We start from the raw sequence: 16,408 nt of genomic DNA, 5'->3' as shown, positions 1-16,408 counted from the left end.
CCAGGCACTCGCCTTCGAGCCCCACCTCTAGACCAGGCTCCAGAGTGGGACCTCCAGTGACCTGCGTCTGGGCAAGGGAAAACTCTATTTAATATTTGTGTTTGTCATAAGTTTTTATGGAGCCATGCTTTGTCTGGTCCCTCAACTCGGACCTTTTTGCCATTGGTGAGCCTACCAGGGGCATGAAGCCCCAGACAATTTAGCTCCTAGGATCAAGGAGGGGTCGAATTTACTAATACAACTTTTTCTACCAACCTAAATCTATACCTCACTTCAGAGGGTTATGTCCTAGACTTGACTCCCAACCGAGGGTGAAATTTTTTCTCACATCTGAGAGGGGTCAGATGATGTCAATAAATATATCACTGTAAATATAACAGTCTAGGGGGTATTAATCACGTTTCCAATTCTTATCAATAAGGCTTTTTGCCATGCTGTGTTGAGCATAGAAAACTGAGTGATACAAATCACAGGGGATTCGTCAACTTACATTATGTTTATGGGAAGTTGTCATGCTCCTGGATTCCAGCCAGGGCTGGGCGTGGCCAGCTAATCAGAAGGTGCACACCTGCGCCTCATGAACACTGAGTAGACCCAGTACATATAGGACCCGGGGGACGACAAATACTCCGCTAGATCGTTGCTCTTGATGCCTCGTTCCCGCACTCCTGCTTTCCTGACTTCTGATCTCCGTGCACCGACCCACGCCTGTCCACTGACCACCCTCGTAAGCCCATCCGTACTGGTACTTCGGATTGTTTGGACTGTCTACCTGATCTCAGACCTCGGACCGAATAAAGGTTTCCTCTATACTGTCTGCTGTCTCTGGAGTCGTGCATTTGGGTCCACCCTTGAGCCCCGCATCGTGACAGAAGTCATTCTTTAATAGGTTTCAGCCATGTTCTCTGTTCGTATAAACCGTAGCAAATACATCGTCTTAAAATTTTCTAGCTTTTCTAGCTTTCTAGCTTTTCTAAAAATATTTCTGCAGATATTCAGTCTTTACTACAGTATGATATTACAATATAGTACAGTATTTGAACAAAACGAAGTGTGAATTACTGTATCGCAGTATTTAATTGTCACTTTTCAAGATTTTACAATATTTAATCATTTTTTATAATCGTCAACTCACTAGTGTCGGTGCTTTTGTTAGTTTCAGTTATTTTCTCCCAAGTTTATAGTACATAATTTTCAACTCAAATCGATCTGTTGACATTTTGTCAGATTATATGATTTGCCATAACATGATACATAAGCCTTTAATTTAATCAATGTTATGTATGTTGTGATAGACAATCCATCCATCCATCCATTTTCTGAGCCGCTTATCCTTACAAGTGTCATGGGAGTGCTGGAGCCAATCCCAGCTGTCATCAGGCAGGATGGAACGTATACCCTGAGCCAGTTGCCAGCCAATTGCAGGGTACATGGAGACAGACAACAGTCGTACTCACAAACACACCAAGGGGCAATTTAGAGTGTCCAATTAATGCATGTTTTTGTGATGTGGGAGATAACCAAAGAAGTTTCGGAGCAGGGTTTGAATTATTTTACCATGGAGTAGATGGGAAGAGAAATGGAGTAGGGGTTATTTTAAAGGAAGAGCTAACAAAGAATGTCTTGGAAGTGAAAAGACTATCAGATCGACTGATGAGGCTGAAGCTTGACATTGAGGGCGTTATGTATAATGTGATTAGCCCCTCTGCCCCACAGGTAGGGTGAGACTGAGAGTTAAAAGAGAAATTCTGAAAGGAACTAGATGAAGTAGTTCTGAGCATCCCAGACAGAGAGAGACAGAGTGTGCTAGGTCCCACTTTTAACAACAAAGGCGATTTGCAGAGCTGTGGGAACTATAGAGGAATAAAGTTCATGAGCCACACAATGAAGTTCTGGGAAAGAGTAGTAGAGGGTAGACTCTGGAGAGAAGTACCTGCAGGCAACAGTTTGGTTTCATGCCTAGAAAGAGGACCACAAATGCATTATTTGTCTTGAGGATGTTAGTGGAAAAGTACAGAGAAGGTCAAAAGGAGCTGCTTTGTGTCTTTGTGGATCAAGAGAAAGCCTATGACAGAGTAGCAAGAGAGGAACTGTGGTACTGCATGCATAAGTCTGCTGTGGCAAAGAAATATGTTGGAATAGCATGGGACATGTATGAGGGTAGCAGAACAGTGCTGAGGTCTACCATAGGTGTGACAGAAGAATTTAAGGAGGAGGTGGGACTGCATCAGGCATCAGCTTTGAGCCTCATCCTGTTTGCTGTGGTCATGGATAGGCTAACAGATGAGGTTAGACTGGAAATCTCTTGGACTATAATGTTCGCAGATGACATTGTGATCTGCAATAAAATTATGGAGCATGTGGAGGAACAATTAGAAAGATAGAGGCATGCACTAGAAAGGAGAGGAATGAAGATTAGCCAAAATAAAACTGAATATATGTGCGTGAATGAGAAGTGTGGAGGGGGAAGAGTGAGGCTACAGGGAGAAGAGGTAGCGAGGGTGGACGACTTCAAATACCTGGGATCAACAATCCAGAGCAATGGTGTGTGTAGTAAGGAAGTGACGAAATGGGTCCAAGCAGGTTGGAAGAGCAAGCGAAAGGTGTCTGGTGTGTTATGTGACAGGAGAGTCTCTTGTTGGATGGAGTGCAAAGTTTATAAAACAGTGGTGAGGCCAGCTATGGTGTACAGATTAGAGACTGTGGCACTCAAGAAACAACAGGAAACAGAGCTGGACATGGCAGAAATGAAGATGTTGAAGTTCTCTCTAGGAGTGAGCAGGTTGGAGAGGATTAGAAGGGAGCTCAAGAGTGTGATAGCCAAAGTTGGATGCTTTGAAAAGAAGGTTTGAGAGATCAAACTTCCATGTTTTGCCTCTCCACAGAGGGAAGAGAATGAGTGTATTGGTAGAAGGGTGCTGACGATGTAGTTTGCAGACTAAAGAGCAAGAGAAAGACCAGAGAGAAGGTTGATGGATGCTGTGAGGGAAGACATGAGGGCGGTGGGTGTTAGAGAGAACGATGCAGGAGACAGGTGCACATGGAAAAAGATGACACGTTGTGGCGACCCCTCATGGGACAAGCCGAAAGGAAAAGAAGAAGAAACTGGCTAATCCACACCCATATGTATCTTGATAATATTTGCATTTTATCATCTTGTTTAACATTCACCACGGTCATTTGGCTAACCAATTTGTCAACAAATTATTTTCAGGTGTGATGACTGAGTGACATTTAAACTTGTATTCCACGTCCTTATAAAGCATAGCCAATACATCATCTTCATTTTTCTGCAGGGCCAGCCTGAAAGGGGTATGTATGCGCGCGCAGTCTTTAACCTATCGTACTGCAGATCCAATATTAAGATTTATTTTCATGTTCTTGAAGTTAATTACAGATGTTGCTGTTATTCCTTTCAATGTATATGCAGTATCTGCACAATGTCACATACATTAATTCTGAATGCAATTATTCTGGTCACTTTACTCCACAATACACAGTACAGTATACTTTTCAGCCTTGTACTCTTGCAATCATAAATATAAATTCTCTGGACACCTGTGGGGTTCACTTCTAACAAAGAGATTAATTATTCACCTGAATAAAGTGGCATTTTCCCTAAGACACCTGAGTGGTCAATAAACAGAAAAATAAGATAGGTCTTGTCACAGGCTTGACTCAGGGTAAGAGATCCATTGAGTTTGGTCTGAACTTCATCACTGAATATGTGATGGACATTAAATATGTGGGTCTGCGTACACCCGTGGTTCCCTCCCTCCCTTAGGATGAAAGCGAAGGCATGAGATTTTCATGAGCCTCTGGAATTCCATCTTTCACATATATTACGTGGCAGCCAATATATTTCCAAGCTACTACAACAACATGTTAAGGCAACTTACGCCATTAACTAAATTCTAACTAAATTTATTATCACTTTCAATATCACATTTCAAAATCAGTTGGTTAGTACATTGCTTATAGTCTATTAAGCCTTAACATAAGTGTAAACAGATTGTCTCAAAATGGGGATAGGACAATATAGTCTGATCAAAATGTTTTATGTTACAAATAGCATTTTCCTGATGTTTTCTTTGAAAACAAATGAAACTCAGTCAATAAAAGTTTACCTCTAGTTTTAAATCCATACTGTAAAGCAACAAATGTGATTCAAACATTATATTTATTCATGCAATTAGTCAACATTTAGTAGTATTTTGTAAATATTTAGTCAACATCTTGTAAATAACTTACAAACATCCATAATTTGGAGTTTTAAGGGTTTTGAGAGGATTGTTTTTCACAACAAAGCTTCTAAAATTAGTATTTTCTCATTTTGAATTGAAAATAATACAAGTTCCATGTTTCCTGAATCTGAGTATTAACAACACCTCTGTTGCGTTACTGGTATTTAATAACAAATGTTAAGTTAATCATTTCAAGAATATTGATTGCTCATACTATCAGTAATGTGATTATTATACATCTTCTGACTTATCAATATCCATGCTAGAAGTTTTCCATATTGTCACATCACCTTAAAAATTCAGTATTTTCTGCACGGTCCATTGTTTGCCTACGTACAGCTAATGTACATTGTATACATGCATGCTCAGCTCTAAAAATATTCATTCTCTCTTTCAGTCTACAACAATGTTCGCGACCATATGAAATATCATCAAAGTATTTAGGTATCGCAGTTTTAAGCATATGTTTTTATCAATATGTTATGTTAAGAAATTATTGACTTGACCTACAAGTTTTCCAAGATACGCACCGATGTTAGGGCAACTTTACCTCTGTTGGGAATAAGTTCCCAACAGAGGTGACGTCAGCCCCAAGTTGGAATGTTTTCAAATCCTGGTTAAAAACTTATTTCCTCGTGCGTTTTAAATTATTTCCACTGTTTTAAATGTTTTCTTTATTTCTATTTAAATACTTTTGATCATGTCAAGCACTTTGAGTTACCTTGTGTATGAAATACAAAAGAATTTGCTTTGCTTTGATATTACACAACAATTTGTGCCGTTCACGAGGCGTTGAGGAGCAATTGCAATTTTGTTGTCATAGGCAGAAGAACAAGCATTCTTTCCTTCACAATGACAGGTGTAGGAAAGTCATTAGTCAACACATGTCATGCACAATCACGGCATCATAACAAAATGGAAATTATCCCATCACAGCAAACAAAACAGCATAACTATTAAATGACTCCGAGAATGACTGAAGCAATTGCCACAAAAAATGCACTTTAAATGTTATTTACATCCTTAGTGCCACAAAGAATACTGGAAGTACCTCAACCTCCCAGTGATGCTACAGGTCCCAGTTGCGTTTCTGGCGGCTGGTTAAGATGGCAAATTGGGTGAACGCTTGAACCATGCCACCAAGCCGTCACACTGAGGGTGCTGTGGTGTGGATTCCGAGTCTCTTGAAGGCCTTGCCAAAGACATTGACCTCAAAATTCCGCCCCCAGTCGCTCTGCAATTCCTATGGAGCACCAAACTGGCAGAAGATCTCTTTCACCAGGTGTTCAGCGGTGGTGGTCGCACTCTGTTCAGGTACAGCATAAGCTTCAGGCCACAAAATAATCCATTGCCACCAGGACTGGGCCCCTATCTGTGGTTGGATAGGGGCCTGGATCATAAGGGCCACTGTCTCCATGGGTACACCCACTTGGTACTGCTGCACGAGGGCATGGGAACGCTGGGTTGGCCCCTTCTGTGCTGTGGAGGTGTCAATAGGGTGCATGTGGACCACTATGTCTTGGCAACACCCTGGCCAGTAGAACCAGGCTCTGGCAGTCAGTGCCGCCGTGGTATGACATTCAGAACAAACAAACAAGAACAAAGAACAAGAGAAATTCAGTTCATGGGAATGATTGCTTATAAAAGTCACAGATGTGTAAGATGCAGAGTATTCTTCAATTAGAACAGATAAGAGATAAGAGCGTCAACGCCCCACATTATGTTAAGCTTGTACAGAGTACCCTTACCTCATTCGCGGTTCCCATTATAGACCAGTGCAATGCTAATTGTGCAAAGGGAGCAGTTTCAAGTGACGAGTTGTGCAATAGTCTCCAATGACCCTAACCCTGATGTGCATGTAGCTGCAGGTCGGCTTCAGTAGCTCCCAAACTCTCGTTCACCCTTTTTTGTCGAACAACTTGTCTCGAGCATCATCAGCATAGTTGCAGTGTGATGTCAACCCAGCCACCCCCAAGTGCTTGTCAGCTAAGCCGCTCATGTGACTGAAGTTCTGCGAAAATCTGCAGTACCTTGGCTTACAACGCCAGGGCACCTTCAGTGCTTGACCGTTGCAGCGTGGCAGTTTGGTCATCCTTCTCGAACCTCGGGCTTTCCAAGACTTCAGTTGGAGTCACACCATGCTGTGCTCTTGGTGTGGAGGGTTGCTTGTCGCCTCTTCAAGGAGCTCCCTCTGGTTGCTTGTTTCTGCTCGTCATTTTCCATTCTGCTTGATGTGCACCATCGTCTTCCTCCATCTGTAAGCGTGAGATGAATTCTTCAATCTCCTCAATTGTCTTTGCCATCCTGCAATCCCATTTCTGACACCAATGTGCAGGCGCTCGTGAGGCAGTGAGGAACAATTACACTTTAATTGTTGTAAGGAGGGGAACAAGCTTTCCTTCCTCCACAATGACAAATGTAGGCAAGTCATTCGTCAACATTTCATGCAAAATCATGGTGTCACATCAAAACCAAAATGATCAAACCACAGCAAACAGAACGGCATAACTAGCAAATAATAAAACAACGACTGAAGAAATAATTGACACATGCACTTCAAACACTATTAACAGCCTTAATGCCAAAAAGCATGCTGGGAGTGCCTCAAGCCTCCCAGCAACGCTACACCTTTTTATCGGACTTTAATAAGTCCATGCCCACATTAACTTCACAAACCTATTTTTAATTGCACAAGTGCACATTTGTGTATAAAATTACTGAACAGACAGCTTTGCTTCACACAGTCTCTCTCGTTTACTGCCTATGCAATGGAGGGAAGCTCTATTTTTCGCTCTCTCAGCTTTGTGCAGGTCACATCACACATCTCACAACACTTTGATTTCTAGAGTGCTTGTGTCAAAAGCAATGAGATTCCAAATAAGTGAGTCTTAGATAAGACTCCCCTCACTGAACCGACAAGAATTGAACATGTTTGCATCCTTCTACGCGCTACGTATTTGCTCCTTTTACATGTGATAGTAGCAGACGAATCAGGTTAATGTGCTCTTTGTTTGTGGCAGGCTTTCCTCACTGGGTTCACCAAGGCAGCATGGATTGGAATGTCTGACAGGGACCAGGAAGGAATTTGGATCTGGGTGAATGGAACACAAGTTATCAAAAACAGGTGTGACTTTAAAAAAATCCAATTTACTATTCATCCAAGGATAAATTCACTCAAAGAACTCTGCAATGGAATAAAGAGGCAGCTAACTCCTGTCATGCCATGTCATACACTCCTTAATCTGAAAATAAAGACCCACACAGTACTTTTCAATACTGTCGGCTGTACATTTGCCTGCATGACAAGCCAACAGACACAGGCAAACACTTTGTGTGTGGCATGTTATAACACTTCAACGAAGGGCACACAAAGCAGGGGTGGCCAACCAGTGAGAGATCAAGAGTCTCTTTTTTTTACTGTTACAACAAAGAGCCACATCATACACATGAACATCATGACCTCTTCACACACATACCTTTGTGCTGACAGATTTGTTGAAAATGTAACACCAACATGACAAGAAAAATCGACATTGAGTATCAAGACCACAGGCCAGTAATTTAAAAAAAAAATAAAATTGTGTTCTCTTTCTCACCTAAACTACCAGTTCAACCAAGTCTTGTATGTCCCAATTCTCATTGAACGCAACACTAAAATACTCACATGGTTTAAGTTCTGAGTGCAACTGTGAATCAGTAGCCATGCTAAGGTTTGATTTTCTCTCTTCAGTGAGGCAGAACAGTTGAAGGTTTGAAAGCATTTATGATTTTTGTTTTCAGGACACAAGATTTCAGGGACGTCACTGAGGCATTTTTTCATAAATACCCCTTCATTTGCTATTTGACATGATGCAAGGTTTAGTCTATGGATGCTTCAACATTTATTATCTATTATCTGCTTTTCTGTCTTATTTTTCAAAGTGACTAACCTGTGACTGTGAAGTCCAGTCCTTTTTGGAAATTCCATGTTGATGTTAGTGTGGCGTGAGGTCAAGTGAAAATTTTAAGCTGTGAAATGTGTGATTGATGTCTGACATAAAAGGCAGAGTGGCTGGCTGTTGCGGTCAAAAAAAAAATTAGCTCTCCCACTCTGGTAAAAACATCCTGTGTTCATCCACATATTTTCATTTAACTGTGTATTTTTACCAGTCCTTTTGATAGCTAAATAGACAAATCATTTTCTGCAAAGATCACTATCCAATTGGGAAAGGTTGAGCTATTTATATTCAATGCACAGATCAGTTTTACGAAAATACTGTGTTAACCTTTCCTGCTACGATCACCTGACTGTGGTCGGTAGGCGTCTTCTCCTGGGCCGAGGTTGTCCTCTCCGGGATTACTCCCTTTCTCATTGCACGGCTGAGCTGGGTGGGTGGCGGCAACAATAATTTGTTGCTCGAATGCTTTATTGGCTCCTTTAAACACTACTATCGGTCTCTGACTTTTACTCTGAACCTTACACCTGCGCGTGCTCCATTTTATTTCTTCTTACTCCCTCCTGCACAGAGCTGCGCAGTCCCATCTCACTCACACATTGATGCACAGACACACTGAACTTGTTTTCACAATACCCTTAACAACAATATTGAACTCGAGCAAAGTGCATACACAAATACGGTAATAAACGCAAGCAAAGTGCGCTCGCAGCTACCGTATTGAACTCAAGCAAAGCACGTGCGCATATGCACATCCAAAAAAAAAAAGAACTTTGATATGATTTCATGCCTTCATGAGAGCCACATGAAAACAGGCAAAGAGCCGCATGCAGCTCGAGAGCCACAGGTTGTCCACCCCCTAAATATTATTTAGGAATTGTGCGTACGATGTAAAAGCTTGTGCTGTATCACTGAAAAATATATATGAATACTGTATATAATACGTCCAGTCATGGTCTAAATATTGGCACCCCTTCCTCATTTCCTTTCAGCATGTCCCATTAGGTGTCGCCACAGCGTGTCTTCTTTTTCCATGAAAGTGCATCTTCCTCTCTAACACCCACTGCTCTCATGTCTTCCCTCACAACATCCATCAACATTCTCTTTGGTCATCCACTCGCGCTTTTGCCTGGCAGCGCCATCCTTGGGACCTCTCTACCAATATACTCACTCTTTTGCCTCTGGACATGTGAAGAGTTTAAATGCAAAAGCAGACAAGTTAATTTTCGTGGAGCTGAGTGAAATGAAAAAAAAATTGGAAGTTTCCTTGTCAGACTAACTTTTTCTTAACTAAGGTATTCTGAATTAATGTATAGATAGCAAATGACATGATAATTTGAATGAAATGAAACTTTTATCGAAATGAAAATTTATGAGGTTTTTGATTGTTTTACCGCAAAACCAGACAAGTCCAATTAATGATTTTTAACTAAAAACAGACAAAACTTTTTAGATTCACACTGAAATGTCAGGTATTATGCATTATCAACGCAATCTATTAACATATGAGTACTGCTTCTATCTTGAAGAATCATATAAGACAGGAAAGTAGCATCTTGCTTTACTTTAACTGTCGTTTGATACAGCTGATTGTGCACGTATCTTGGGTCTTCAGGGGTCAAAGATCCTGCGAGACACTGGTTAGGTGCATTGTGTGTTCAGCCTTTTGTTTGTGGCCTGTAGGTGACACAGGTACCTGTTCGTCTAATTCAGGGGTGCCCAGACTTTTTTACTCCAAGATCTACTTTTCAAACAGCCAGCCTCTCGCGATCAACCGGCAAGGGTGGGGGGGTCGTCATGTGCGCGACTGGTGTAAATAGGAGGCCAGCGCGCTAGAACGTGCCTTTATGTCTGTGCGATTGACGTATTGGCCACACCTGAATCAAGCGACAAGGTGGATGATAGGCTAATGTCTTTTTTTTTTTTTTTTTTTTTTTTTTTTTGGCACCTCGTCACGTGATCGACCAAAACTGCCGTTGATCGCAATCGATGCATTGACCACCCCAGGTCTAATTAGGGTTAGGGTTAGCTTAGCTGCTAATCACATTATACAGAACACCCTCAATTTCAAATTTTAGCCTCATCACTCGATCTGATACTCTTTTCACCTCCAACACATTATTAGCCAGCTCTTACTTTAAAATAACCCCTACTCCATTTTTCTTCCTATCTACTCCATGGTCAAATAATTTAAAGAAAAATGCAGAATTTCTGGAAATATGCATGAGAGAAGCAAATAAGCGAGAGAATAGTCAAAAGGATTTAGTAAAGGCAAAAGGGAAAAAAAAAGGAACTAATAAGTGTGGATCACCTCCTGTGACATTGTATCTGAGGTTGCCTGGTGGAATACATTGGGATGACGCCAATGACTGGGAACCCCCATATCTTCCACAAGTCAAACGGCAACCTGAGCAACCAAGGGACAATGACAACCAGTGGCCCCCTTCTCCTCTTCCTCTACACACAAGTTGCTGCCGCTTCTTCCTGCTCTCAGCCTGCTCAGGTGGCTCCTGATGGCACCTTGCCATGTCCTGTGATGATCAGGCCGTCCACAATTGAAGCACATGTCACGGCCACCAGGGGGCGCACCTTGACCCATGAATGAACCTGATTGATGCATCATGCCCTCGGAACCGACAGAAGGAGATGAGATCACAACAAGAGCGTATTTTTCAGATTTTGAAACTGCAACATAACAAGTTGTGTTTCTGTACTTTTGTGTTTGTCTACCTTAGACTATTTTTCTTTAGCATGTCTACTCAAATGATGTTTCAGATGTGACAAACACCGGTCGACCTCAGCACCGAGAAGGTCTGGATTGACCTCCATGCCACTTTTAGCACAAGCTTTTTCCCGTTTCTCTCATTGTCATGAAACACACAGTTGAAGGCATCGCAGGAAACCTTCCATTCTCACATTATTTCCTCATCCATTCTTTCAATTTTTCTTTCTCATTCTCTCGTCTTTTTCATGTATGCTTTGATGCCTTGATGCCAAAATATGCCACATACCAATTATGCCGTAAGAACTATAAACAAAAGAAAACAAATATTCATTAAGTTCACATTAAACAAATAAATGACAAAACACAAACAATAAAAACACATCACATGCATTCCTCACTTGTTCACTTAGCACCACTTGTTCAGAACGGTTTGGTATTTGCCGGAATTCGAACCATTTACTTTCCCTATCAAACTCTCCCTTCATTTTGGTTTAAATTGTCAAAAGTGCTCGAACCTCTTTATTTTTTTCAAATGTACTCGATACTTCTCAAACAAAATTACTCAAACCTTAATTTAGAAAAAGCACTCAAACTTTTTTTTCTTCAAAAGTACTCTTAAAATAATCTCATTTTATTTGAGGAATTCTAGCTTCTAGGATTCTTGAAAGAACGAAACAACCTCTCCTAAATAAAATTACAATTGTACATTTCACTGTTCATCCGGGTTATTCTTCTCAACTCATCTTTATAGTGTATACTTTGTCCTTTGATTTTGAATGAGGAATTTTAGTCTCCAGGATTCTCAGAAAAGAACGAGACAAGCTCTCGGTTCATAAAGTTTTAGACTGGCTTCTGCCAGTCACAGGATTTACAACCTTTCTGTGTAGGCACAACCTCCAAACACAGGGGACTTCTAAACCCTTTTTAGAGTGGTACGCCCACACACTCTACGGGTTCTCAACCATTTAGGTGGGACTTGGCGGTTAACCCAGGATTATACCACCCACAATTTCCCCTACTTTTCAACCAGCAAGAAACTATAATTTCACACTATCACAAATTCAAACGTGACACGGACCACAACACCAGTTAACAAACAGATGATCACTTTTGGAGGATAAATGTCCTCTCACCTTGTGAATTGTTGGCCGGCCAATGTTCTGTCAACCAACACCTCATTCCGAAATCACTTCGGGGTCACCAATTGTTAGAGGACGATTTTTCCTCTGCGTGTTCATTTAATTTCGGGCCGTGAGAATGTTGGTTATCCAAATACAAGCTGAAGATGATGAACACTTTCTTCGAAGCTTTTACTAACAGAATATTCCAGGCACAAATGAGTTACTGACAATGGCTATAGCAGATCACAAGTGCAAAGATATAGACAACTTACAGTATTCCCATCCTGTCAGACGATCCGCATCACAAACGTATGAAAGGAAAACAAAGAACATCACAAAGAGCATCACAAGAGATCAGCATAATAAAATCAAGAGCATCACAAAATATCTTCATCATAATGACTAAACCTGTTCTAGCTGATAATAACTGGCACATTCCTACGCCTTGGTCTCCAGCAAGGTTGACTGATGATTTGGCATGCATGCTTCAAACATCTGGTTACAATACAGTGTTTAACTGAGGGTATGAGGGAGTTATATAGTCATGCCTAAATATGAGCAGAAGACACACTCAAGTGACAACTCACAAGAGTTGGACCCTTTCCTCTTTTTGCAAAATGTTTTGTCTTTTGTCATAAGTGACAAGATTGTCTCCTCTTTACGTTGCCAAAACATAAGTCCTACGGAACTTGACAAAGTTGTTTTCTTAATCAAACAAAACAAAAAAAACTTGTGACACAGGGTAATCAACCATCTTTAGTGTGCAAATATATGCGTCTATTGATGTATGTGTTATGAGAAAATTTTACTTCTGATATTTCCTCCGGTATGTTCTACCTGGTACTGTTTTTGTTTGTGTGTTTTTCAATCATCTCGGGACTCAATTACACAAGAAAGGACTTGCTAACCATCAGAGTCTTCTTCAGAGTTTTTTTTTTTTTTTGACAACTATCGCCAATTCGCTGAATCTTTTTCCAGAATTACTCATTGGTGCTCTTTATAAAGCTTCACGTCCTAGCAGCGGAGGGGCTCGCAAGCCGGTTAACCTGCAAAAGAGGGGACATTGACTGGTAGGTCCGTTGAGTCATCTCACGAACCTGCGCTCCCTAGCCAACAAAATTGATTGTTATCAGCTTCTGATGAAGACCCGCAAAGACTTTGGATGTGCTGTTGCTCTGTGCTTCACGGAGACTTGGCTTTGTGGACAAGTCACTGACGGTGCAGTTAAGCTATCCGGCTTACATCTTTATCGTGTGGACCACGTCGTGGAACTAACATGGAAATCGAAAGGCGGTGGAATATGCTTTTAGATCAATGAGAAATGGTGCACAGACATTACACAGCTCAGCACATACTGCAGCCCACTTCTGGGGTTGTTGTTCTTGAACGCTAAGCCATTTTACTCGCTGCATGAATTCGCCTCTTTCATTCTCGTAGGTCTTTACATTCCACCTCAAGCTACCATGAACCCAGCACTGGTAATTCTCACCGAGCAAGTAAACAAGATTATTCCTCCTCCAAACTTCTCCAGCTTAGGGTCTCGCCTCCCATCTTCCCAGTGGATAAGCAGGTGAGGCTGGGGAACACCACCTCATCCACGTGCACTATCAGCACCGGGACACCCCAAGGTTGTGTCCTCTCCCGTCTGCTCTTTTCGCTCAACACAAGACTGCACCTCGAGGGACCCGACTGTCAAACAAGATGACACCATAGTCATCGGCCTCATCAAAGACAGCGACAAGTCTGCATATCGACAGGAAGTGGCGAGACTCGAGCTTTGGTGTGGCCAACACAACCTGACATTGTACACTCTAAAGACTGTAGAGATGATTGTGGACTTCAGGAGGCATCCTTCACCACATCTGCCCCTGACACTGTCCAACTGACTTGTGTCAACCAAGGAGACCTTCAGGTTCTTGGGAATTACAGCCTCACAGGGCCTGAAGTGGGAGACGAACATCAACTCTATCCTCAAAATAGCCCAGCAAAGGGTGTACTTCTCACGGCTTCTGAGGAAGCACAGCCTGTCACAAGAGCTGCTGAGACAGTTCTACACAGCGGCCATCCCATCAGTATTGTGTACCTCTATCACAGTCTGGCTTGGGGCTGCGACAAAAAAGGGCAAATTCCAACTGTAATGGAGAATCAAAAGCGCTGAATGGATTGTCGGCAGCACTCTACCCACCATTGAAGATTTGCACGTCACTTGGTAGGTCCAGAGCAGGCAGGATCCTTTCGGACATTTCACATCCCGGCCACCAGCTCTTCCAGTTCCTTCCATCAGGTAGGCGCTATCGATCAATGCAAGTCAAAACTAGCAGGCATTCAAACTTTTTCCCTTTGGCAATTAAGTAATTAAATAATTGATCAGCGAACTATTTTCTGCCTTGTGCAGTTTTTGGGACACACATATCCTCCTGGTGAATCAGTATTAGTATAAGTTATATATTATGTAGACTCTCCCACAACTCGTCACTTTAAACTGCTCCCTTGGAACAATTGTCATTGCCCTGGTCTATAACTGCGAACGGATAAAGGCACTCTGTATAAGCTTAACATAATGTGGGGCGTTGGCACACTCTTAATTGTTATAAATGAAGAAGACAGCATCTTTGACATCTCTAACTGAATGTCTCTTGTTCTTTGTTCTTGTTTGTTTGTTTGTTCTTTGTTCTGAATGTCGTACCAGGGAGGCACCGACTACCAGGGGGAAATTCCTTGTGTGTTGTTTCACACTTAGCCAATAAAGTTGATTCTGATTAGTATCAATATTAACTGTTATGAACAGTTAATGTTATGAACAGTTAATATTGATGCTTATGGATATCCTTGAAAGTGACTCAGGATTTACTCTTAAATACATCTGCAACACTGCTCATTATGCAGTTGGGGTCATTCAAGAGCTAAGATGAATGAAACATTTACTTATGAACCTTCAGTTGACACAATGAGAGTCAATGTCTCATTGGTTTATGAGTCTTCACTTTGCCCATTACGAATGACCAAAAATGGCACAGATAGACAAGTGCACTGACACAAACAAATATGGCATCAACAATGGACTGACAAAAAGTAAAAGAAACCAGGGAGTTGAATACACACATGACAAGACAACGAGGAACACCTGGACAAGACACAAGTGGCTGGAAGGAGCTGATTGGTTAACACAAAGTAGTGGGTCAATGTAAACAGGTGGACACAATCAACTGAGGAATGAAGACATGAAAAAACGTGGAACACAAAAAAAAATATGGAACAAAACCAAACCAGACCATAACATTTATTCTGTAGGGTTGAACATATTTAACTGTTTTGACTTCGCCTTCAGCTTTCTCTGTTGTGAATATTAATCCTTTCACTTCGGAGATCCAAGGTCATGGAAGCCCTTACTTTGTGAGGGTAGGATTACACAACACATTCTTCAAATAATTGACCTGAAGTATTGCAAATTATTGCAATGATGTATGTTTTGACTGTTTTTTATTCTCATCTCCTAATGGCAATTGATGTTTTTATTCTCTCTGTAGGTTACAATGGGCCCCAGGACAGCCTGATGGGGCATTTGGAGGAGAAGACTGTGGTGATCTACGTACAATGATGAATTTCATTGGTTTGAATGATTCCAACTGTAGTAGAAGATCTCAATGGATCTGTGAAAAAACACTGTGATAGAGATACTTTCCTGTCCTTATTTTATCTTGTTTTATCTTTGTTCTCATTCCAAGATTCTGTCAATCCATCTCAAGAGAACAGTTGGTCTCCAGTCTGGACAAAACAAGAGTGAACATGCTAAATCTACTATTTTATGGCCGATCCTTTCAACATTACAGTACATTACCTAAATAATCACAAATTAAGTTTGTTCAATGGAAAGTTAATTAATACTGTGTGACAATAGGCTGCTGAACGCAACATTGTCCACATAGATATCTGTGGTTTGGTGAAATTCCGAACGCCTTGGAACGGACTACAAAATGGTTGGACACCGTCTATATGTTCCAGGGGCGCTGTAACCATTTGAAAATGTGAGACAACTCCCGAATGACCACTGCAGAACAATGTGCCCTGGCCCACCGTCTTTCTTTTTTTCTTCTTTTTTAATAGACCGTGATGACTATACAATTTCTAATACACACAACCAAATACAGACTACTATTCCACAAATACAGGACGGGTATAATGTCAACAAAACCATCTACATCAAGTGCAAGTTTGCTGTTTTGCAACCATTAATTTAAGTGTAATTGGGTCAATCTATGTGTTTCATGAAGTTTATATATATTTACACAAAATCTGTGACTGCCTGACAAGAAAAGGCCACCCTGCCAAGCGTAAACTCTGTATGTAGCAAGGTCTCCTCCTTTGTAATTAGTTCAGAATTAA

General features: G+C 41.3%; 1 protein-coding gene across 2 annotated transcripts in view; it reads left to right on the top strand.

The window, feature by feature from the left end:
• Window positions 1–16,408, top strand: part of LOC133506340 (CD209 antigen-like protein E) — a 38,651-nt gene extending 22,243 nt beyond the window's left edge. For both annotated transcript variants that reach the window (XM_061830388.1, XM_061830387.1), the window contains 2 exons: window positions 7,265–7,368; window positions 15,553–16,408. In XM_061830388.1, coding sequence (XP_061686372.1) covers window positions 7,265–7,368; window positions 15,553–15,694 — 246 coding nt within the window. In that variant the 3' untranslated portion in view covers window positions 15,695–16,408. The remainder of the gene's footprint in view (window positions 1–7,264; window positions 7,369–15,552) is intronic.

The sequence above is a fragment of the Syngnathoides biaculeatus genome, chromosome 9, assembly GCF_019802595.1.
Source record: "Syngnathoides biaculeatus isolate LvHL_M chromosome 9, ASM1980259v1, whole genome shotgun sequence".
NCBI classification, from domain to species: domain Eukaryota; kingdom Metazoa; phylum Chordata; class Actinopteri; order Syngnathiformes; family Syngnathidae; genus Syngnathoides; species Syngnathoides biaculeatus.
Note: the sequence above shows the minus strand (reverse complement) of the source record. Positions and strands in the feature narration are given on the sequence as shown.